General features: G+C 54.2%; 3 protein-coding genes across 16 annotated transcripts in view; 1 reads left to right on the top strand and 2 right to left on the bottom strand.

Moving 5' to 3' along the window:
* Positions 1–242: 242 nt before the first annotated feature.
* Positions 243–8,851, top strand: PRRT3 (proline rich transmembrane protein 3). 3 transcript variants are annotated; one of them, XM_017501510.2, is made up of 4 exons: positions 245–619; positions 4,089–5,172; positions 5,365–5,520; positions 6,384–8,851. In XM_017501510.2, exons 2-4 carry the CDS (start codon positions 4,146–4,148, stop codon positions 8,156–8,158), a joined length of 2,958 nt encoding a protein of 985 aa, XP_017356999.1. In that variant the 5' UTR covers positions 245–619; positions 4,089–4,145; the 3' UTR covers positions 8,159–8,851. The 3 variants fall into 3 exon arrangements, with proteins under 3 accessions (XP_017357000.1, XP_017356999.1, XP_037584784.1); XM_037728856.1 differs by having other exon boundaries at positions 245–799; positions 6,384–8,344; XM_017501511.2 differs by lacking the exon at positions 5,365–5,520 and having other exon boundaries at positions 243–619; positions 6,384–8,344.
* A 142-nt stretch (positions 8,852–8,993) lies between these two features.
* Positions 8,994–18,271, bottom strand: CRELD1 (cysteine rich with EGF like domains 1). 2 transcript variants are annotated; one of them, XM_017501529.2, is made up of 11 exons: positions 18,175–18,271; positions 17,408–17,600; positions 17,093–17,175; positions 14,538–14,648; positions 14,110–14,201; positions 13,007–13,183; positions 12,827–12,922; positions 11,464–11,547; positions 11,188–11,283; positions 10,845–10,979; positions 8,994–10,002 (listed from the first exon to the last, which is right to left on the bottom strand). In XM_017501529.2, the coding sequence occupies exons 2-11, from the start codon at positions 17,579–17,581 to the stop codon at positions 9,788–9,790; spliced, it is 1,263 nt and encodes a 420-aa protein (XP_017357018.1). In that variant the 5' UTR covers positions 17,582–17,600; positions 18,175–18,271; the 3' UTR covers positions 8,994–9,787. The 2 variants fall into 2 exon arrangements, with proteins under 2 accessions (XP_017357018.1, XP_017357017.1); XM_017501528.2 differs by having other exon boundaries at positions 18,107–18,212.
* A 128-nt stretch (positions 18,272–18,399) lies between these two features.
* Positions 18,400–19,776, bottom strand: part of IL17RC (interleukin 17 receptor C) — a 13,162-nt gene continuing 11,785 nt past the window's right edge. For 8 of the 11 annotated variants that reach the window (XM_017501519.2, XM_017501518.2, XM_017501521.2 and 5 more), the window contains 3 exons: positions 19,307–19,402; positions 19,152–19,190; positions 18,400–19,056 (listed from right to left, as the gene is read on the bottom strand). In XM_017501519.2, coding sequence (XP_017357008.1) covers positions 18,428–19,056; positions 19,152–19,190; positions 19,307–19,402 — 764 coding nt within the window. In that variant the 3' untranslated portion in view covers positions 18,400–18,427. The remainder of the gene's footprint in view (positions 19,057–19,151; positions 19,191–19,306; positions 19,403–19,776) is intronic. The other 3 variants (XM_037728857.1, XM_017501517.2, XM_017501516.2) reach the window with 1 other exon arrangement.

Raw genomic sequence — 19,776 nt, forward strand, 5'->3', positions numbered from 1 at the left:
TTAGCTGGGCGTGGTGGTCCATGCCTATCATCCCAGCTACTAGGGAGGCGGAGGCAGCAGAATCGCTTGAACCTGGGAGGCGGAGGTTGCAGTGAGCCGAGATCACGCCACTGCACTCCAGCCTGGGCAACAGAGCAAGACTCCGTCTCAAAAAACAAAAACAAAAACGTGTACAGCATGACGTCATTTCTATTTAATATGTATATGTAACTGTGCATTGAAAAGGATCTGAAGGATACACGCCGAGCTGCAAGTAGGATTTACCTAAAAGGATATAGGGATATAGATAAGGAGGAAGTGAGCTCCCCGTCCCATGAGGTATGCAAGCAGAGGCTAGCTGCCTCGCTTTCAGGGATGCTGCAGAAGGCATTTCCACATCCCTCAGAGGTGACCTCGCTTCCACTCTGAGCCCTGAGAATCCCTGAGCGAGGGGAAGTCAGGGCTGGGAGAAGAGTCCACCCCTAAGGGGAAAGAGTTAAGCAGGGCTGCGCTCCTGTGGGCGGGCTTGCGATCGGCAGCGCCAGGCTCTGTTAGCCAAGTCTGAGCATCTCGGAGGATGCGGCGCGGCGAGCGGCTGCAGGGACGCGCGCAAGGTGAACGCGGGGGCTGCGGCGCGCAGGTGAGGAGCTGGCCCCGGGAGGGGGCGATGGCGGGGCCCCGGCGGGGAGCGTGGCCTGCTGCCCCGTTCGCGGGCGCGGGCGACCAGGCCTACACGGCGCCCACCCCCATCCTGGACACTGCGGGAAGGCGCGGAGCCAGGGAGAGAGGAGATGGAGGAGGAGAAGGAGGAGGAGGAGAGGTAACCCGAGATGGACCAGCTCCGAGGCTCCCCTGCAGCGGCCTCGCCCTGTCCCCACGCCGGCCTCTCCCCAGTCCCTGCGGCAGAGAGATCCCCCACCCCCACAGCCTCTCCAGCAGTGGGAGCCCAGGGCTGGGCAAGCCCCCGCCTTGTCCGCAGGTGCCCACATCTCTTCGGTTGGCGGTGGTGGGTAGATGGCATGTTTATCTTCAGAGGCCCCACTCAGCTGTCTTCTCAGCAACGCTTTTTGGACTCACTGCACAAGATGAGCCTCTGGGGGCATTACAACCCTGATTGTGTCCACTCAACTGGCTGTGTGACCTTGGGGGAGTTGCTCACCCTCTCTGAAACCCAGTTTCTTCCCCCTGTGAAATAGTTATTCCCACACCTCGTATTGGGAGGGCGGAATGACATGTTGCTAAGCTTAGCACAGGAGCCTAACTGGTGTAGAGCTAAACACAGGAGCACTGTTTTTAGCCAGTACCTGTGTTAGGGGCCTCTCAGCACACCCCTACCTACTCCCAATCCTGGAGCTAAGCCCTGCCTCTGGACCTCCAGCACCTAGTCTAGACCAGAAGCAGCCAGTGGGGCTCCATGAGTGTTTGAGAAATGAACCAACAAGGCTTTAAGACAGAGTCTAAACTCGAGTTTGGAGGATGGGCCTCAGAGGTCTTTGAATTCCTTGAAATTGTCCACAACTTTTGGTGAGCCTGGATCTTTTCCCTGGGAGAGCACCTGAGGTTTTCAGTGGCTTCTCAAGGTGTCTGTGAGCCACCACGGGTTAAAAGCCAGGAAGCTTTGGAGACACCTGCTTCCCAGAGAGGAAAAGAGCAGGACCTCTTCCCCTAAACACACCCAGGCTTCAGCTCTTGCAGCCTCCATGCACCGTCTCCTGGTGGTGGGGCACCTTCCTGCCTCCCTGGCTCACCAAGAGGCTCTCAGGAACAAGAAATTTTGGGGGATAGCCACCTGGGACCAGGTGTATACTGGAGGCTGCAGGTTTGAAATAAGAGGCAGGAGATTATTACAGAATGAGGCTAGGGTGACAAGTGCCCAGGAAGGTCAGAGAAGGAAGGCAGAAAGAGGAATGGCCAAGCTGAAACAAGCCACCATCCCATCCTACCTGGGTGTTTACACTGGCCTCTCTCTCCGCTTTTGTTTTTGTTTTTGTTTTGAGATGGAGTCTTGCTCTGTTGCCCAGGTTGGAGTGCGTGGTGGTACAATCTTGGCTCACTGTAACCTCCATCTCCTGGGTTCAAGTGATTCTCCTGCCTCAGCCTCCCAAGTAGCCGGGATCACAGGCCCGCACCACCATACTCAGCTAATGTTTGTATTTTTAGTAGAGATGGGGTTTCACCATGTTGGACAGGCTGGTCTCGAACTCCTGACCTCAAACAATCCACCCGCCTGTGCCTCCCAAAGCGTTGGGATTACAGGTGTGAGCCACGGTACCCAGCCTCTCTCTGCTTTTTAAAACACGAATAAGGCTTTGTCATCCCCGTGCTTCCCATCCCCTCTAGCTGCCTGTAGCATGTGGAATAAAATTCAGGTGCCGTGTCAAGGCCTACAAGACACCTGTGACCTTGCTCCTGCCTTCCTGACTTTCATTTCCTGTGCTTCAGCCACACTCCTCCTGTTCTTTTTTTTTTTAAGACAGAGTCTGACTCTGTCTCCCAGGCTGGAGTGCAGTGGCACAATCTTAGCTCACTGCAGCCTCTGCCTCCTGGGTTCAAGCCATTCTCCTGCCTCAGCCTTCCGAGTAGCTGGGACTACAGGCACCTGCCACTGCACCTGGCTAATTTTTGTATTTTTAGTAGAGACGAGTGTTTGACATGTTGTCCAGGCTGGTCTTGAACTCCTGGCCTCAAACGATCCACCAGCCTTGGCCTCCCGAAGTGCTGGGATCATAGATGTGAGCCACCGTGCCTGGCCCACACTCCTGTTCTTATTTCTCGAATTCACCCAGCTCATTCCTGCCTCAGAGCCTCTGCCCTTTCTGTTCCCTCTGCCAAATGCCTTTCCCCCAAATCTTCAAACAGCTGACTCCTTCTTATTCAGCATTTAGCTTAAATGTCACCTCAGAGAGGACATCCTGGTACCCCCTGTGTAAATGGCCTCTCATACATCTCTTAGCCGAGTTTTATTTTCTTCATAGCACATCTTATTTAAAATTATGTATTGTCTGTCTCTCCCCTAGAATGCCGTTCATGAGGGCAATCTTGGCAGTCTTGTTCACTGCTTTATTCTCAGGGCCTGGCACATAGTGTGTGTTCAAATTACTTGTTGAAATAGTTAAGAGGAATGGAGAGACAGAAAGCTTTCTGGACAGAGGGAAAAGTGAAAGGGTTCTTATGCTTCTCAAGCACCAGGTATGGACCTTGCCCATAAGTGTTTTGTTATTTAAGTCTTGTAAGAGCTCCCCCAAGTTAGGGATGCTTATTATCGCCATTTTACTGATGGAAAAACTATAATGCAGAGAGGTAAATGACTCCCCCAAGAAATGGAGACATTGGGATTCAAACTTAGGCCCCTCCCCAAAGGCAGGTGCATCTTCCTCTCCTTCTCCACCTCTCCCTCTCCACCTCTCTCATTTTTGAAATGGGCTTTTAGGAATAGGATTTCAGGCTGGGCGCAGTGCCTCACGCCTGTAATCCCAGCACTTTAGGAGGCTGAGATGGGCAGATCACCTGAGGTCAGGAGTTTGAGACCAGCCTGGCCAACATGGTGAAACTCCATCTCTACTAAAAATATAAAAATTAGCCAGGTGTGGTGGCACACACCTGTAGCCCCAGCTACTCAGGAGGCTGAGGCAGGAGAATCACTTGAACCCGGGAGGCAGAGGCTGCAGTGAGCCGAGATCATGCCACTGCACTTCAGCCTGAGTGACGGAGCAAGACTCTGTCTCAAAAAGAAGAAAGAAAGAAAGAAAGAAAGAAAGAAAGAAAGAAAGAAAAGAACAAGATTTCAGCAAGTGAAGAAGGGAGAGAGCATTCCCTGCTGAGAGAACAGCAGCAGCAAAGGCTTGGGAATCACGCAGTCCAGTGGGTGTTGGAGAACAGATGAATGGCCTGTGGTGGCCAGAATCTTGGCAGGCCAGGAGAGGAGCTTATGTTCTCTCCTGAGGGAAATGGAGGCCGCTGAAGGTTTTGAAGCAGGGCAAGTGCCACATCCAGCAGTTTTAAAAGCAGAGAAGTTGCTGCCTTGTGTTGCTCTTCTTTCCTGCTAGCCCCTTGAGGAAGCCATGGAGACCCCCAGCCCTCACATGTCATTCCCCCTGTTTTTTTTTTAGGCTCATCCAGTGAGGACTGGAAGGTGGGGGCTTTAGGCCCAGGCGTCGGAGTAGACCATGGCCTCCAGCCCATGGGGCTGTATATGTGGCCTCCTGCTGTTGTTACTGCTGCCGCTCCTGGGGACTGGCCCTGCCCTGGGCAGGGGCTTTCCCAGGCCACTTGAAAACTCTGAAACCCCTATGATCCCCGGAGCCCACCCCAAGGGTTCTGTGGGCTCAGAGCCCCAGGACTTAGACATCTTCCGGGAGAACCGCAGAGCTGAGAGTCACAGGAACTCTGATGTCCACCACGCCCCTGCTGCAGAGATGCCTGAGAAGCCTATGGCCTCTCCCCTTGGCCCAGCCCTGTACGTGCCCAAAGCAGCCCCCGGGGCTCAGAGAGAACGACTCTCAGTAACTGATGACCTCCAGATGGCTCCAGGGCCAAGTTCCCATGGCTGGACAGGACCTCTGGACTCACAAGAGCTTCTGGAGCAAGAAGCAGTGGCTCCCCACCCAGTGGGTCCCCCTCATCTTACTTTCATCCCCACAACTCCCAGACTTCACCTCAGGGTAGCCACAGTTTCTCCCTCCCTGCAGCATGGAGGCCAAGAGGGACAGCAGCCACCTAGAGATGAGGGTCTGAAGGCCAAAACCAAGAGCCGGGTCCCACCTACTTCTCCCTCAGGCCACCAGGGCCCACCCCACATGCTTGTTCCCCACTCAGGCACTGTCAAGAGGCCAGCGCTGGAAGGACAGGGTGGGTTTGCAGAGGACTTCCCGGACTTCCAGGAGACAGCTCAAGGCCCCTTCTTCACCCAGCAGGATCCAGCAGGCCCTGATGTTGGCTCGGTATCCCCAGCTGAGGTGGCCTACTCACAGGAACCAGGGGGCCAGCCAGACTTGGCATTGGCCAGAAGCCTTCCTCCTGTTGAGGAGCTGCCGGTTGAGACCCCCAAGAGGGCTGGAACTGAAGTGGCCTGGGAAGTCAGCTCCCCAGGTTCCCCGCCTAAGCAGGGTGACCTCCCTGATGTTAAGGATTCACCAGGACCCCAGCCCACGGCTCCTCCCGCCTCAGAGGCTCCTGATGGGCAGTCCAAGCCAGGTGGGTATCAGTGCGGGTGCTGAATGATGTTCCGGGGCAACTGGATGCCTCAGTTCTGTTTGACCCTTGGTCCCTCTAGGTCTCATTTTCCTCATTGTGGCAAATGAGGGTGATTGTGCCTCAATCCTGAGGTATTAGATTTTGGGGACTGTAGGAGGGTCAGGTACGGTGATGACTGCTTTGTCATTTCAGAGATAGCAGCAATGAATGGAGCAGACCCCATCTCCCCGCAGCGGGTGAGAGGAGCTGTGGAGCTCCCAGGCACCCCCAAGTCCCTCATCCCTGGTCCCTCAGACCCTGGCCCAGCTGCAAACCGAACAGAGAGCCCCATGGGGGCCCTGCAGCCAGGTGAGGGCATGGCTGGAGTATGGGGAGAGGGGAGTGTTCTGTCTAGTAACTGAGAACCTTTGTTGAGGGTGTATGGAGGTGGAGGGCGGTGATGAATGGAGACATCACCTGCTTAAAGGGGTCTTCCAGGGCTTCCTTCAAACAACCTAGGATAATAAACTCATATCACTGGGGAATCTGGGAGAAGTCATTTGCCCTTTTGGGACTAGAATGTTCTAATATGTGACATGGATATGTTTAGAACAACAACAAAAAAATTAGTTGGGCATGGTGGTGTGTGCCTGTAGTCCCAGCTATTCCGGAGGCTGAGGTGGGAGATCGCTTGACCTAGAGGTCAAGACTGTAGTGAGCCCTCATTGTACCACTGCACACTGGCCTGGGTGACAGAGTGAGAACCTGTCTCAAAAAAATGGAAATAAAAGTAAAGGCTCTATCTTATGCCTAGTCTTAGGCAACATTTTTAAAACATCAGAGGCCAGGCATGGTGGCTCANAAAAAAAAAAAAAAGAAAAGAAAAGAAAAAGAAAAAAACAATTCCAATGCCTAAGCCATGTCCCAAGAAATTCTTATTCCTTGGTCTCCAGATGATTCTAATATGCAGCCCATGTGTCGAACTGCTGGGGTACTACTTCCCTGATAGCAGCATTTAATAAAAATGATAGCTGACATCCATTTAGCACTTACTGGGTGTTGGGCACCATGCTAAACATTTCATCTTCTCCACAACCCAATGAGGCAGGTACTGTTATCTCCATTTTGCAGATTTGCTTGGAAAAGTTAAATGACCTGCCAGCCACACTAGAGGATGATAGAAAATCAAAAGCACTTTTCAAAGGGCTATTTTAATATTGTTATCATTGCAGATGAAGCCGAGGAGTGGCCGGGGCGCCCCCAAAGCCATCCCCCAGCACCCCCAGTCCAGGCCCCCTCGACGTCACGCCGGGGCCTCATTCGAGTCACCACGCAGCGAGCCCTGGGCCAACCTCCCCCTCCGGAGCCTTCAGCCAGCTCCATGGCTTCAGCTCCGGCCTCCAGCCCCCCAGCCAATGCCACTGCACCCCCGCTACGCTGGGGGCCCCTGCGGCGGGTGCTGAGCTTCTCCTGGGAGCTGCATGTCTACGGGGTGGGGGTGCTCTTTCTGCTGCCCGCGTTGTTGGCGCTGGCTGCGCTGGCAGCCGCCCCGTCAGGGCCGCGGCTGGCATTGGTGGCCGCGGTGCTGGTGTTGGTGGCTTCGGGGCTGCGATCCGCCTATATGCTGACCGACCCTTACGGCTCGCAGGCGCGGTTGGGCGTTCGCGTTGGCCTGGTGCTCTACAACCTGCCCTTTCCCTTGCTGCTGACAGCGCTGGCCTCCCTGACGCTGCTCGGTCTGGGCGTGGGGCTGCCGCCGCCGCTGCAAAACCCACTCCTGCTGGGAGCAGTGGCGTTGGTGCATGGTGTGGGTTTGCTCGCAACAGACCTGCTGTCCCCATGGTCTGCACTCAACCTCCTGACGCAGGGCTTGTCGTGCGCCTGGGGCGCGGCCGTGGCTCTGGGCACGCTCTGCCTGTGCCGTCGCCGCCTGCTGGAAGGGCCGCGGGGCTGGGATGCCAGCCCTGGCCCTCGGCTGTTGGCCGTGGCGGGCGCGCTGGGGCTGCTGGCCAGCGGCTTGCAGCTGGCGGCCGCGCTCTGGCTGTACCCGGGCCCAGGCCGCGTGGGCCGCTTCTCGTGGGCCTGGTGGGGTGTCCACTTCTGGCTGCGCCTCCTGGAGCTGACATGGGCGCTCACTCTGGCGCTGGCCGCGGTGGCTGCCGCGAGACCCAGGCCGCCCACGGAGCACGCTTGCTGGGCTAAGCTGATGCGTCTGGCGTGCCCGGCGCCGTCGGGCAAGAGCGAGGTGCCGGAGCGTCCCAATAACTGCTACGCGGGGCCCAGCGGCATTGGTGCAGGCAGCTTGGACATCAGCAAGAGTCTCATCCGCAACCCGGCGGAGAGTGGGCAGCTAGGCACGCCCAGTTCAGGCGCCTGGGGCTCGGCTGCATCGTTGGGTCGCGGACCCCAGGGTGGCCCGGGACTGTCCCGCAACGGTGTAGGTCCGGCGCCATCGCTGAGCGAGCTGGATCTGCGGCCGCCCTCGCCCATCAACCTGAGCCGCAGCATCGACGCCGCACTCTTCCGCGAGCACCTGGTGCGAGACAGTGTGTTCCAGCGCTGCGGCCTCCGCGGCCTGGCCTCCCCGCCGCCTGGAAGCGCTCTGCGGCCGCGCCGGGGCAGCCACCCCAAAGCCGAGTTCGACGACACGGGCTCCACGCTCCTTCGCGGCCGCTGCAGGTCGCTCAGTGATGTGCGCGTGCGCGGGCCGGTCCCACGGCACGTAGTGGATGAGCTGGACGGGGCGGCCGCGGCGGCTTCTGGCAGCTCCCTGGACAGCTTCTCCAGGGGTTCACTCAAGATCAGTTGGAACCCCTGGCGCCATGGGCTGTCGTCGGTGGACAGTCTGCCCCTAGATGAGTTACCCAGCACTGTGCAGCTACTGCCTGCCCCGACCCCAGTCCCTGACTCTACCGCTGCTCGGCCAGGGGACGGCCCGGCAGAGGTCCAGCCACGCGGCAAGCCCGGGGAATCCCGCAGCGCCTCCAGTGATACCATCGAGCTTTGAGGAAAGGTCCTGATGCAGGGCCAGGACCCTGCCCGATGCACACAAGGCATGGCCTACTGGGACAGTTGAGCCTTTAAAAAATGGGCATCCTGGCCTGGCGCTGCGGCTCATGCCTGTAATCCCAGCTCTTTGGGAGGCTGGGGCGGGTAGATCACGAGGTCAGGAGTTTGAAACCAGCCTGGCCAACATAGTGAAACCCCGTATCTACTAAAAAAAAAAAAAAAAAAAAAAAATTAGCCGGGTGTGGTGGCATGTGCGTACTCCCAGCTACTCGGGAGGCTGAGGCTGGAGAATTCCTTTAACCCGGAAGGCAGAGGTTGCAGTCAGCCGAGACCACGCCATTGCACTCCAGCCTGGGTGACAATCGTGAGACTCCATCTCAAAAATAAATAAATAAATAAATAAATAAAAGGCATCCCCAGGCCTCCACTGGACCACGGTTCCCAGGGACAGCCAGGTGTGAACCCACTCCACCCCGTTTTTTGTTTTTAATATTTCCATTTTTTTTCAGCCAGTATTTTTTGCACAGAGGCCATGTCCTATGCGGAATACAGGGTGGATGTGCATGGATTTGGGCATGAGGAACAGGGAGCAGGTGCCCCAGACTCTCCAATGTGGAGTGATAAGCCTCACTTGTCTAGATTGACTGTCCTCTTTGTGCCAAAGAAATAAACCCTTAGGAATTGCCTCGTGCTTCCCTCTGGCCATGCCAGGATCCTGTACTCTTAGGAGGAAGGAGAGATTGGAGCCCCTGCCGCCTCCCAGTCATTCTAACTCCTGTGTATTGGAGGGAGGGGAGGACTTCGAGGAAAGGTTGCTTGAGACTTGGAGGCTCTGGTCATAATGGCGACCACAATTTTATTGAACATCTCCTGTGTACTGTCCAGGTCTTCACATTTATCACCTCATTTAATTCTCACGTTAAACCTGACTGGAAAGCATTATGAAGCCTATTTGAGGAAAGAGTGACATTCAGAGGTAAAAGTCATCTTTCCAGGGTCCTTTGCCAAATGACAGCTGGCATGGAACCCTCCTAAAGCTGGTTCCTCTATCCTCCTTCTCCTAACACCACTTTAGGGGCAAGCTCTCTTTTCTCCACTCGTCATCAGGGAAGCCCTCAATTTCCCAGGATTCTAGGAAATTTCCCCAAGGTGGGAGTGGTAGTAAGACTGAAGTCTTTTCACTTTCCAAGACCTTTCTTTATTTCCTGAGATGAATAAATAAACGGCAATGGGGGTAGGGATGTGGTGAACACAGAACAAGAGCTGGCAGCATGCAGCTGGCAGGAGGGGGCTAGGATGGCCCCACCTATGAGAGGACCCCCTCATCCTGAGCAGGGGCCATAGCTCACTAGAAGACACCATTAAGGAAAAACTTGAAATTCACACATTGTGAAGCCTGCCAGTACCCCCCAGGTGAAGAGCTCATGGCATCCACCTTCAGGGCTACTTTTTACCCCAGGGGCCTTGTCTGCCCAGGCATGGGTAGCTGGGTTGCTCTGTAAGGCAGGCAGGGGTGCTTACCCCCCTCTCAAAAATAAACCAAGCTGTCCTGAGTGTCCAGCAGGAGGGCAGCCCAAGCTCTGGGGGCAGCATGGGTGGGAGGAGATTCTATAGGTGGTGGCTGAGATTATCTGCCCTTGATGAAGCCCTCCAGCACACGGTCACTGCGCTCTGACAACCAGTAGCCAGTCATGGCCGCCACAGCCCCAATGAAAATGGCGGTGAACACCAAGTCACCCTTAGCAGCCAGCGTGGCCAGAGCACAGATGATGACACCAAAGAACATCTGCTGCAGCACCACCAGCTCGTCCTCTGTCATCTCTGAGAAGAAGCCTGCCGACTCTGCAGAAGAGCGAGAGACGCAGCCTGGCACTCCAACCCCTGTTCCTGGCAGTTCTTGGAGCCTCCCCAGGACTCCCACACACCTGATCATCATGGCCACCAGGCCTGCCCAGCAAGCCAGGCACACATTTACTGCTCAAAACCACTCTGCAAGGAGTAGTTATCATCCCTGTCTCACTAAATGGGAAAGTGAGGCTCAGAGAGGTAAAGGGGGTTGGACTTGCCAAGGCTATATGGTGGGCAAGTTGGGAGCAGAGCATTTATTAATTACTTGTATGAGTCTCTCTTCAGGGTCACACTGTCTGGATTGGGATCCCAGCTCTGCAACTTGCTTGCCACATAGCCCTGGGAAAGTAGCTTCACCTCTCTGCATCTTAGTTTTTACAGATATAGAATGGGGATGAGAATAAAACCTCCAGTGTCGGGTTGTTTCAGGGGTTAAATAAGATGAGGAATGCACCTGGAATAGCATCTGACACAGTGACTGCTGGGGAAATGGTCCCTGTCATCATCGTTGTGATTACCCTGCATCTCACCACAGCCCCTAGGACAGCTCTCAGCAGGCCAGGGCAAACACTGGTCCCATTGGATAGATGAGGAAACAGGTGAGGGAGGCAGACTGATTTGATGACAAGTCTGATTCCCTTTGTACCCTGGAAGATATAAGGCTGCTGAAAGCCAATATGGTGATCAGATGTAGAGCCTGGTCTCAGTGCAGCCTCTGGGGGGCTGGGTGGCAGCAGGCGTGGGGCAGGGCCTGGAGTTGCCACTGCTACGTTGGGAAGGGACTTGCCTGCCTTCTCTTTGAATAAGGACCCCCCCTCTCCTGCCCCAGGGCTCACCTGGGATCTGCTCCTTCACACATATGCCCTCCATCTGCTTGTAGCCCTCAGCACAGATGCAGCGATAACCGCCCTCAGTGTTTTCACACTGCTCATTCTCTCCTGGACACACCTCGGTCTCACACTCATCCACATCTTGAGGGGAGAGAGGGGTCAGAGTTCTGCCAGGGCCCCCCACCCAGCACCCCAACTCCATCTTGCCCACCTCTCAACACTCCCCTCTGCTCTTGCCCAGGCAACATTCCACCCTTCCTTCCCCTGCCTGCCCATATTCCGGCCCCATCTCCATTCATGCTGGATGAGGCACTCCCAGGTGCCTGTGTCCCATCAGCAGGAGACTTACCGAGACACTTGGAGCCCACCTGCTGGTAGCCAGGGCTACACTTCTTACAGCGGCCTGGCCCTGCCCCCATGCAGCCTAGGCAGGCCTTGGCACAGTCTGGAGAGAGGAGAGAGAGATGCGGGTAAGATGTGCTCCTAGGCCCAGGGGAACCATGCTCCAGAAGAGGAGGCCTGGGGGTGCTCTGAAGCCTGAGAAGGGGAAGGTCTGGAGAGACAGGTGTGGAGCAGCTCCTCCTTCCCTTCTCACAACTCCTCCTTTGCAGAAGTAGACACTGACCTCGGCACTCATAGGAGCCTTCAGTGTTCACGCAGAACTGATCGGCTCCACAGTTGGCTCGCTCTGTGCCACATTCGTCAATGTCTGCAGAGAGGTGAGCAGGGTGAGAATTTCAATCTCTATTTAGTAGGCAAGCTGGGGCCAGGGCCATTGGGGAATGGTCTTGCCTGGGATTAAATACGGCAGAGACTGCACACTGTCTACCAACAACACAGAAGCAGACATACAGGTGGACTTCAGGCTGCCCAGCCAGAGAACACATTTTCTAGCCTGTCTTGAAGCTAAGTGTGGCCCTGTAATTGAGTTCTAGAGAACAGGATGTAACAGGAGTAATGTGCTCCACTGTTAGCTTGGCCTTAAAACAATCGGCTTGGACTCCTCAATGCACTTTCTTTCCCTTCCTGAGCGCTGGGACATGGGACATGGAGATGCCCAGGACTCAACCATGCAGACAATACGCCAGGGGATGACTGTGCAGTAAGTTACAGGAATGATCTAGGTACTGGAATGACGTGACTAGCACAGCTTCCTTGCCAACCTGGACCACTCACTTTGGGACTGAGATATGAGAGAAAAAATAAACCTCTACCCTCTAGATTCTTTTTTTTTTTTTTTTTTGAGACGAAGTTTCACTCTTGTCGCCCATGCTATAGTGCAATGGTGGGATCTCAGCTCACTGCAACCTCTGCCTCCTGGGTTCAAACGATTCTCCTGCTTCAGACTCCTGAGTAGCTGGGATTAGAGGTACCTGCCACCATGCCTGGCTAATTTTTGTATTTTTAGTAGATACAGGGTTTTGCCATGTTGGCCAGGCTGGTCTCGATCTCCTGACCTCAGGTGATCCACCCGCCTTGGCCTCCCAAAGTGCTGTGATTACAGGCATGAGTGAGCCACTGCACCCGGCCAACCTCTATATTCTTTAAGCCACAGTCTTTTGTGGATTTTTGTTATAGCAGCTTAGCCTTTACCTAGTCTTTATGAGTGGCTAGGCTGGGACCAAACCAAGTCTTGAACCCAGGTTTCCTGACCCAAAGTTCAGAGTCCTAATTCTCCTGGCCAACCCTTCCTCAATTTTTAAGCCTTGGCCAAAGTAACACCTCATGCAAGAAGCCTTTCCTGATTTCCCATCACCGCTTCCACTCAACTAGATCAGAGGTATCTCTCACTGTACACAGGGACTATACTGCACAGTACCTGTGTACTGGACTGTAAGTATCTGGTTACTTTTCTGCCTTTCCAGCAAGGTTAAGATCTCCATGAAGGCCTAAGCTAGCCCACTCCTGTATTCAACAAATGCAGAGAAGGAGGGACCAAGCCCAGGTCCCTGCCCAACTTCCCCAGACCTAGCTAGGGTCCCACTTACCTACACACTTGAGGTGATGCAGGGCCCAGCCCTTCATGCATTGCAAACAGTTTGATTCCTCAGGTCCTGAGCATCGGGCACAGGGGCCAAAACAAGCTGGGCAGAAAGGGGTCAGCATGAGGATCGGCAGCCAGGTGCCCCATCTGCCCCGGCCCAGTGCCACACATTTTGGCTACCTACCCGAACATACCAGATGGCTGGCGTTGCGTTCTGCCTCAAAGTAGCCAAGGCCACACTGGCCACAGGCCTCACCCCCATAGCCGGCTTGGCAGTCACAGTGCCCGCTGCCCCCTCGTGTCCCTTCCCCTTCACACTGCCCGTAGCCACCGCAGGGCCTCTCTGTGCCCCCAGGACAGGCTGTGGGAAGACACCAAACCAGGTGAGGTCATCTATACAACCTTGATATACAAGAGAATATGTTCTGCTCTGCATATCATTAATCATTTTTGGAGAATAAAATTAATTTTAATGACATATTTTGTCATAAAACTGTGAAATGTACTAATTTCCTCTTGTGGAACAATTAGGTTATTTACAAACATTTTATTTATTATTTTATTGACAGGGTCTCACTCTGTTTTCCAGGCAATGATGTGATCATAGCTCACTGCAGCCTCGAACTCCTGGGCTCAAGCAATCCTCCCACTTCAGCCTAGGGGGACTATGGCTGCACCACCATGCCCCACTATTTTTTTTTTTAAGAGACAGGGTCTTGCTATGTTACCCAGGCTGGTCTCTCAAACTCCTGGCCTCAAGTGATCCTCCTGCCTCAGCCTCCCAAAGTGCTGGGTTTACAGGCATGAGCCACTGCAGCAAATATTTTCTTTTATAAAGACTGAATTTGCCATCTTTGTAGCTAGCTCTTTATCTGCAGCTTCAGGAAAGACTGTTCTAAAAGAGGTTGGTAGTAAGTTCAGCTCTTGCGCCAGGACTGTGTGTGAGGATGGATGGTGACCATGGGAACTCCAGGGCAGCACCCGCCCCTCCCTAGAAAGGTAGCTTAGTCTGATTTGGCATGGGAAATGAAGGGGCTGGGGTCTATCATTTCTTTAATACATGATGATAACCACACTGCATCTGACTTAGTCTAGCCCCTGTGCGTTCTCCAAGCCTTTCCCCACTGATTTGCCCATCTCCCCAGCCCTGTGAGGTGGGCAAGAACCGAGGTCCTGAAAAGTTATCTGAGTAGCCTGAGCTAACACGGCCAGCTAGGGACAGGGCCAGCAATGGATCCCTGGCTTCAGCAGTCCCCTCTCATCCCCAAGAGCAACTTAAAAACTCACGGAGGCAGGAGGGCCCGAAGGTGCCTGCGGGGCAGCAGAGCTTCAGGGAATCTGAGCACAGCCACTGGAAGAGGTCCGGGGCCTCCTGCTGCCTGAGGCAGGGACAGGGTGGAGGGAAGTGGGGAGGAGGTGCTGACATAGTGTCACAAGTGCTGTTCCCAATCCCCCACTTCTGAATCTGTGATTCAACCCAGCTTGGACATAAGACCCACAAGGCCATCTGACCAATGCCCTTTCCCAATTTGGCAGAAGGGTAAACTGAGGCTCAAAGTGGCGTCCCCCTGCAAGTCCTTAGCAGATCTGGGTTTAGAAGGAGCAGAACCAGGACATGGCCCTCAGCATGCATCCCCCACTTCTTGGCCAAGCCAAGGCCTTAACATCAGGTCCAACTGTGACCTACTCCCAGGGAAGGCCCCCTTGCCACTCACTTGTGAAACCACCAGTTCTCCACCAGCTCTTCACTCAGCTCCAGCAGGCGATGGCACTCGAAGTCCGACTTGCTGCACACGCCCTCCAGCACCTCTACCAGGCGGGTCTCACTGACCAGACAGGGAAGGGCTGATGGGAAACAAGCTCCACCCCACCCACCACCCTCATCAGGTCTCTCTCCACCCTTCCTCTTGCTATGACAATATCAAAGGAGAGGCCATGGGGTATAATGGAAGGGATCATGGTTCTGGGAAGCAGACAGACCTGGGTTCAAATCTAGTGGTAGGACCTTGGGCAAGTCACTTAATCTCTCTGAACCTCTTTGCTTTCTCATCTGTAAAATGGGGACAACAATACCGTCCCTGCAAGTTTGTTGTAAGATACATCAGTCCCTGCATCTAAGCAACGGAATATAATACCCTTGCTGGATTGATATGGTTAAAAATACATCCTATAACAAGTGTTGGTAGGGATGTGGAGAAATTAGAATCCTCCCACACTGCAGGTGGGGATGCAAAAATGGCATCACCACTGTGGAAAAGCAGTTCCTCAATAAGTTAGGCATGGAATCACCATAGGACCCATCAATTCCACTCCTGGTTACAGACCCAAAAGAATGGAAAACAGGTGTTCAAACAAAAACTTGTACACAAATGTTCACAGCAGCACTATTCACAACAGCCAAAAGGCAGAAACAATGCAGCTGTCCATCAACTGATGCATGGACAAACAAAATGTGGTACAGCCAAACGAGAATATTACCCAGCCATAAAAAGGAATAAGTATTGATATATGCTACAGTATGGGTGAACCTTGAAAACATGCTAAGTGAAACAAGCAAGACACAAAAGGCCACGTATTGTATGATTCTAATGAAATCAGCAAATCCTAATTTCTGCTTGACTAACACAAATTAGTGACTGTCAGGAGCCGGGGGAAGGGGAGAATGGGGAGTGACTACGTCATTGGTATGGGATTTTTTTGGGAGGGGGTAATGAAAATGTTCTAGAACTAGATAGTGGTGATGGGAAATTTTTATGTATATTTTACCACAATTAAATATATATATATATATATATATATATATATATATATATCTGATGCTTTATATCCTGTATTTGAAGGGTCTGGCACAGGGCCTGGCATATAGGAAGTGATTTAAAAAACCAAGCAATGCAGGAGCCATTGTAAAGCCAGAAGTGCACTGGGGTTATCTTGGCCAATCCCCTCATTCCTGAATAAGGAAACTCAGGCCCATGGAAGGAAAAGAGAAAATGACCACTGTTACTTAATAACAAAACCTTTATTTTTAGTGGACATCCCTGTTAACCCTTTCTACACTCCTATAAAATAGGCAAATCAGGCATTAATAGACCCATTTTATAGGTGAAGAAACTATGGCTCTGAGAGATTAAATGACCTTCCCTAGGTTACAAATGGTAAGAACCAACAACCAGGTCTAACTCTGAGTCTTTGCTGACTCTTCTTCCATTAACTTTGAGTCCTGCAGGGCTCAGGACTCAGGGCTCAGGGCTTGCCTTTCTATACCCTTTCCATGGCTTTCTCTACATACTGACTATATACTGACAACTCTCAAATTCCTGTTTCCAATTCCTACTCTTTTCTGAATTCCAGACTTGGATGGAGTCTGCTTGGATGTCTAATGGACACTTCAGGCCAATATGATCAAAGAACACCACATCCCACCCCTCCCCAAACCATCTCAGTTTCCCCTGTATTACCATCTTAGAAGACAGCTGCACTATTCACCCAGTTGCTCAGGCCCAAAATCTAGTGAGCATCTTTTATTCTGTTTCTCTATACCCCATAATGAATCCATCACCAGATCCTATTGTTCTCTCTGCAAAATATACCTAGAATGTGACCCCTTCACCATGTCCTCCACTAGATGCCACACTAGCTTGTGTTGCCTTCATGCCTAGACAATGCACTTGCCTCCTAAACTGGTACTTCCTTGCCCCCTACAGTCTGTTTGCTACATAGCAGTGTGAGTAATATTTAAAGGTATAAAGAAGACTGTTATCATTTTTTCTGCTCATAACCTTCCAAGAGCTTCCCACTACACTTTGAAAAAGAATCTAAACACCTTTCTGTAGCCTTCAAGGCCTGAACCTCTGCCTTCACCTTCTACCACTCTCCCCTTTGCTCACTCCACTCCAGCCGCTTCTTGAACACACCAAGCTCAGTCCCATCCTCTGCCCAATTCCCTCCCTGTCACATAGCTTGCTTCTTCACTTCAGGTCTCTCTGTTCAAATGCTACACTTTGAACACCTTGCCTCCTACCATCCCGCAGTCTACTGTGCTTCACTGTTTGTTCTTCATCTGACTTAATATTCACTGCTTATTTTCTCTATTAGAATGTGAGCTCCAGGAAGATGGGATTTTGCTTGCCTTGTTTACTGCTATACTATAGAAGTTCAGTGATATTTGTTGAATGAATAAGTGCTCCCCAAGAATTCCTAGCCCTCCACCAGTAGAGAAGAGATTTGGTGGGGAGGGGACTATGCACCCCTCCCCCAAAAAGCCCTTTACCTGTCTTTGTATTTGGACAACTTCTCTTCCTCCCAGGCAGTGTTTCCACCTCCAAAGTTGTCCCGGATGGTTCTCTCCAGGCCCTGGAAACAGAAAATTAGTAATAGCTAAGTACAGTGCCTGGCATATGCTAGCACTCACTGTTCTGATCAGGAAACTGAGGCACAGAAAGGCAACCTGCCTAGGGCCATACAACTAGTAAGAGACCAACATGAAACTTGAATCCATGCAGATTTGCATCCTAGGGTTCCCCACTCTAAATCGCTGTGTTACAGTAGCTGGGTCCCCTTCCAATGAGGCTGCCGGTGCACCCACCTTGTTGAAGCTGTCAACCAGTCCCCGGCAGGTATGACACGGATGGGGCTGAGGCGGGAGAGAAGACTGGGGAGGTGGAGAGGGCTGGAGCCAGATGGGGCCTGGGAGGCTGAGGAAGAGGCTCAGGCCCCAGAACACAGCTGGGACCAGGCCCTTCAGAGGCTGTGAGGCCATCTTTACCCAGGCTGGGGACCTGCAGATAGAGGGCGTGGAGAGGCTTCACTGAAGGAGTCAGGCCCCACGTAAGAAAGAAAAGGGTCTGTTCTGAGGTGCTGCGGCGCTGGGAGCCCAGATCTGCGTTATTACAACCAAAAGAGGCCAGACTGGGTACTGCAGGGGCTGTGGGGATGGGCGGGGAAAGGTGCATAACAGGCCATTCCAGAAGGGAGATAAGCTATTCCCATTAGCATGGGGTGAGGAGAGGAAAGTGGCCTCTCCTTGGCAAGGGGGCAAAAGTCAGCCTCTTGTTTGAGGGCCTGATAAAGGCTACTAGGGGCCGGATCCTCAGAATTAGGGAGGAGAGATCAGATTCCAAGTAATGAAGCAGAGGAGGCCAGAGGAGTTGTCTTGGAGGAGGTGTCCGGAACCCCGGGCTTGGGGGGAGGAGCCCGGATCCGGTTAGGAAGGGAAGGGGTCAGGTTCAGGGCCTCGCAGACTGGCAAAGGCACGGCCCACGAGCCAGCAGGGAAAGATTCAGACCCTCGTAGGCCACAGAGGAGGATGAAGCGTTCGCCTCAGCCGGCGGGTGCCGTGGGCCGTCTACTCACTGCGTCGCTGCCACAGCCTGCGTAAAACGTACAACCCCCACCCGCGCCGCAGTCCAAGGGGCGGAGCTTGCCGCCCAGCCAATGGTGGTGGGCCGTGTGCCATTGCGTCACCCCACGCCAGCCAACCAGAGGCGGCACCGAGCTGCACCTGTCCGGGCTTTAAAGGGCCGCGGGGCTAGGGAACGCCGTTTGCCACACCCGCCGCGGAGACACGTGTGGGCCACATGGGTAGAAAAACAGCGTCTACCTTTATTCAAGTCCCGTCCCCTGTCCCAGGTCCCACCCCGCGTCCCTGCCCGGGCGTTCCCGGAGGATGGAAGTAGCTCTCCAGGGCTGGCTGAAGGGCCCGGGACACTTGTTCCGCCCTCTCTCGGAGCCGCCGGGGACGCGGGGCGCTGGGCCGCTGCAGGGCCCCCAGGAAGTCCGGTAGCTGGGAGGGCAGTGAAAAGACGGGCACGGTGCGGAAAAGGGCAGGCACGGCGTCCGGGCGGAGCAGCCTGTCGAAGCAGGCCGCCACGTAGCGGCCGGACGCCCGGCCCTGCAAGAAGTCAGGCAGCACGCAGCTGAGCGAGGCGCGGAAGGCGTCGTGTGGGCAGTTCGCCCCGGGCACAGACACTCCATCCTGTAGCCACTCGCTGCACAGCGCCACCGCCCCGGGCGAGAAAAGCAGGACCACCATGCCGCCCTCCTGCAGGGTCTGGCGCCGCTGCGCATGGAACCAGGCCACGGGCCCCTGTGCGCTGAGTTCACGACGGCTCCACAGGTCTACGGCCACGCGCAGCGGCAGCTCGCACAGCGCCGACGCCAGGGCGCCCACCAGGCGTTCGAAGCTTGAGTCATCGGCTGAGTAGAGGAGCAGAGCCGCGCGGCCCCTGGCGGCTGCTGCCGTTGAAAAGAGACGGGGAGGGAAGAGGTGAGCTGGTACAGGCCTGACCCCCCCGGGGGCGGCCCCCCGCCCAGCGCTTGCACCCACTCACCCCCCTTGTGGACGTCCTGTTTCAAGAGCCTCAGCCACCCTGTTAAGGGACAGGGGCAGAGGCAGCTGGTGAGCTCGCCTGCCGCCTTCCCTCGGAGAACTCCCAGAGCCACTCTGGTCCTGCCCCTGGGGAATGGGGAGCCGGGAAGCGCTCACCTTTCGCGTGATCCTTTCTGAGTAGGAGGAAGAGGGAAAGCGCAGCGGCAAAGAGTAGGCAGGCCAGCCACACGAGGGCCCAGCGCTTGTGGGAGTCTGGGAGACCCAGGGAAGAAGAATTAGAAACTTACACTCACCCTCCACAGAGAAGAAAAACTGAGACTTAAGAGAAATGAATTGACGGCGGGGTGTGGTGGCTCACGCCTGTAATCCCATCACTTTGGGAGGCCGAGGCGGGAGGATCACAAGATCAGGAGTTCGAGACCAGCCTGGCCAACATGGTGAAACCCTGTCTCTACTAAAGATACAAAAAATGAGCTGGGCATGGTGGTGTGCCTCTGTAATCCCATCTACTCTGGAGGCTGAGGCAGAAGAATTACTTGAACCCAGGAGGTGGAGGTTGCAGTGAGCCGAGATTGTGCCATTGCACTCCAGCCTGGGCTACAGAGCGAGACTCCTTCTCAAAAAAA

Source organism: Cebus imitator, unplaced genomic scaffold (genome assembly GCF_001604975.1).
Source record: "Cebus imitator isolate Cc_AM_T3 unplaced genomic scaffold, Cebus_imitator-1.0 Scaffold281, whole genome shotgun sequence".
NCBI classification, from domain to species: Eukaryota; Metazoa; Chordata; class Mammalia; order Primates; family Cebidae; genus Cebus; species Cebus imitator.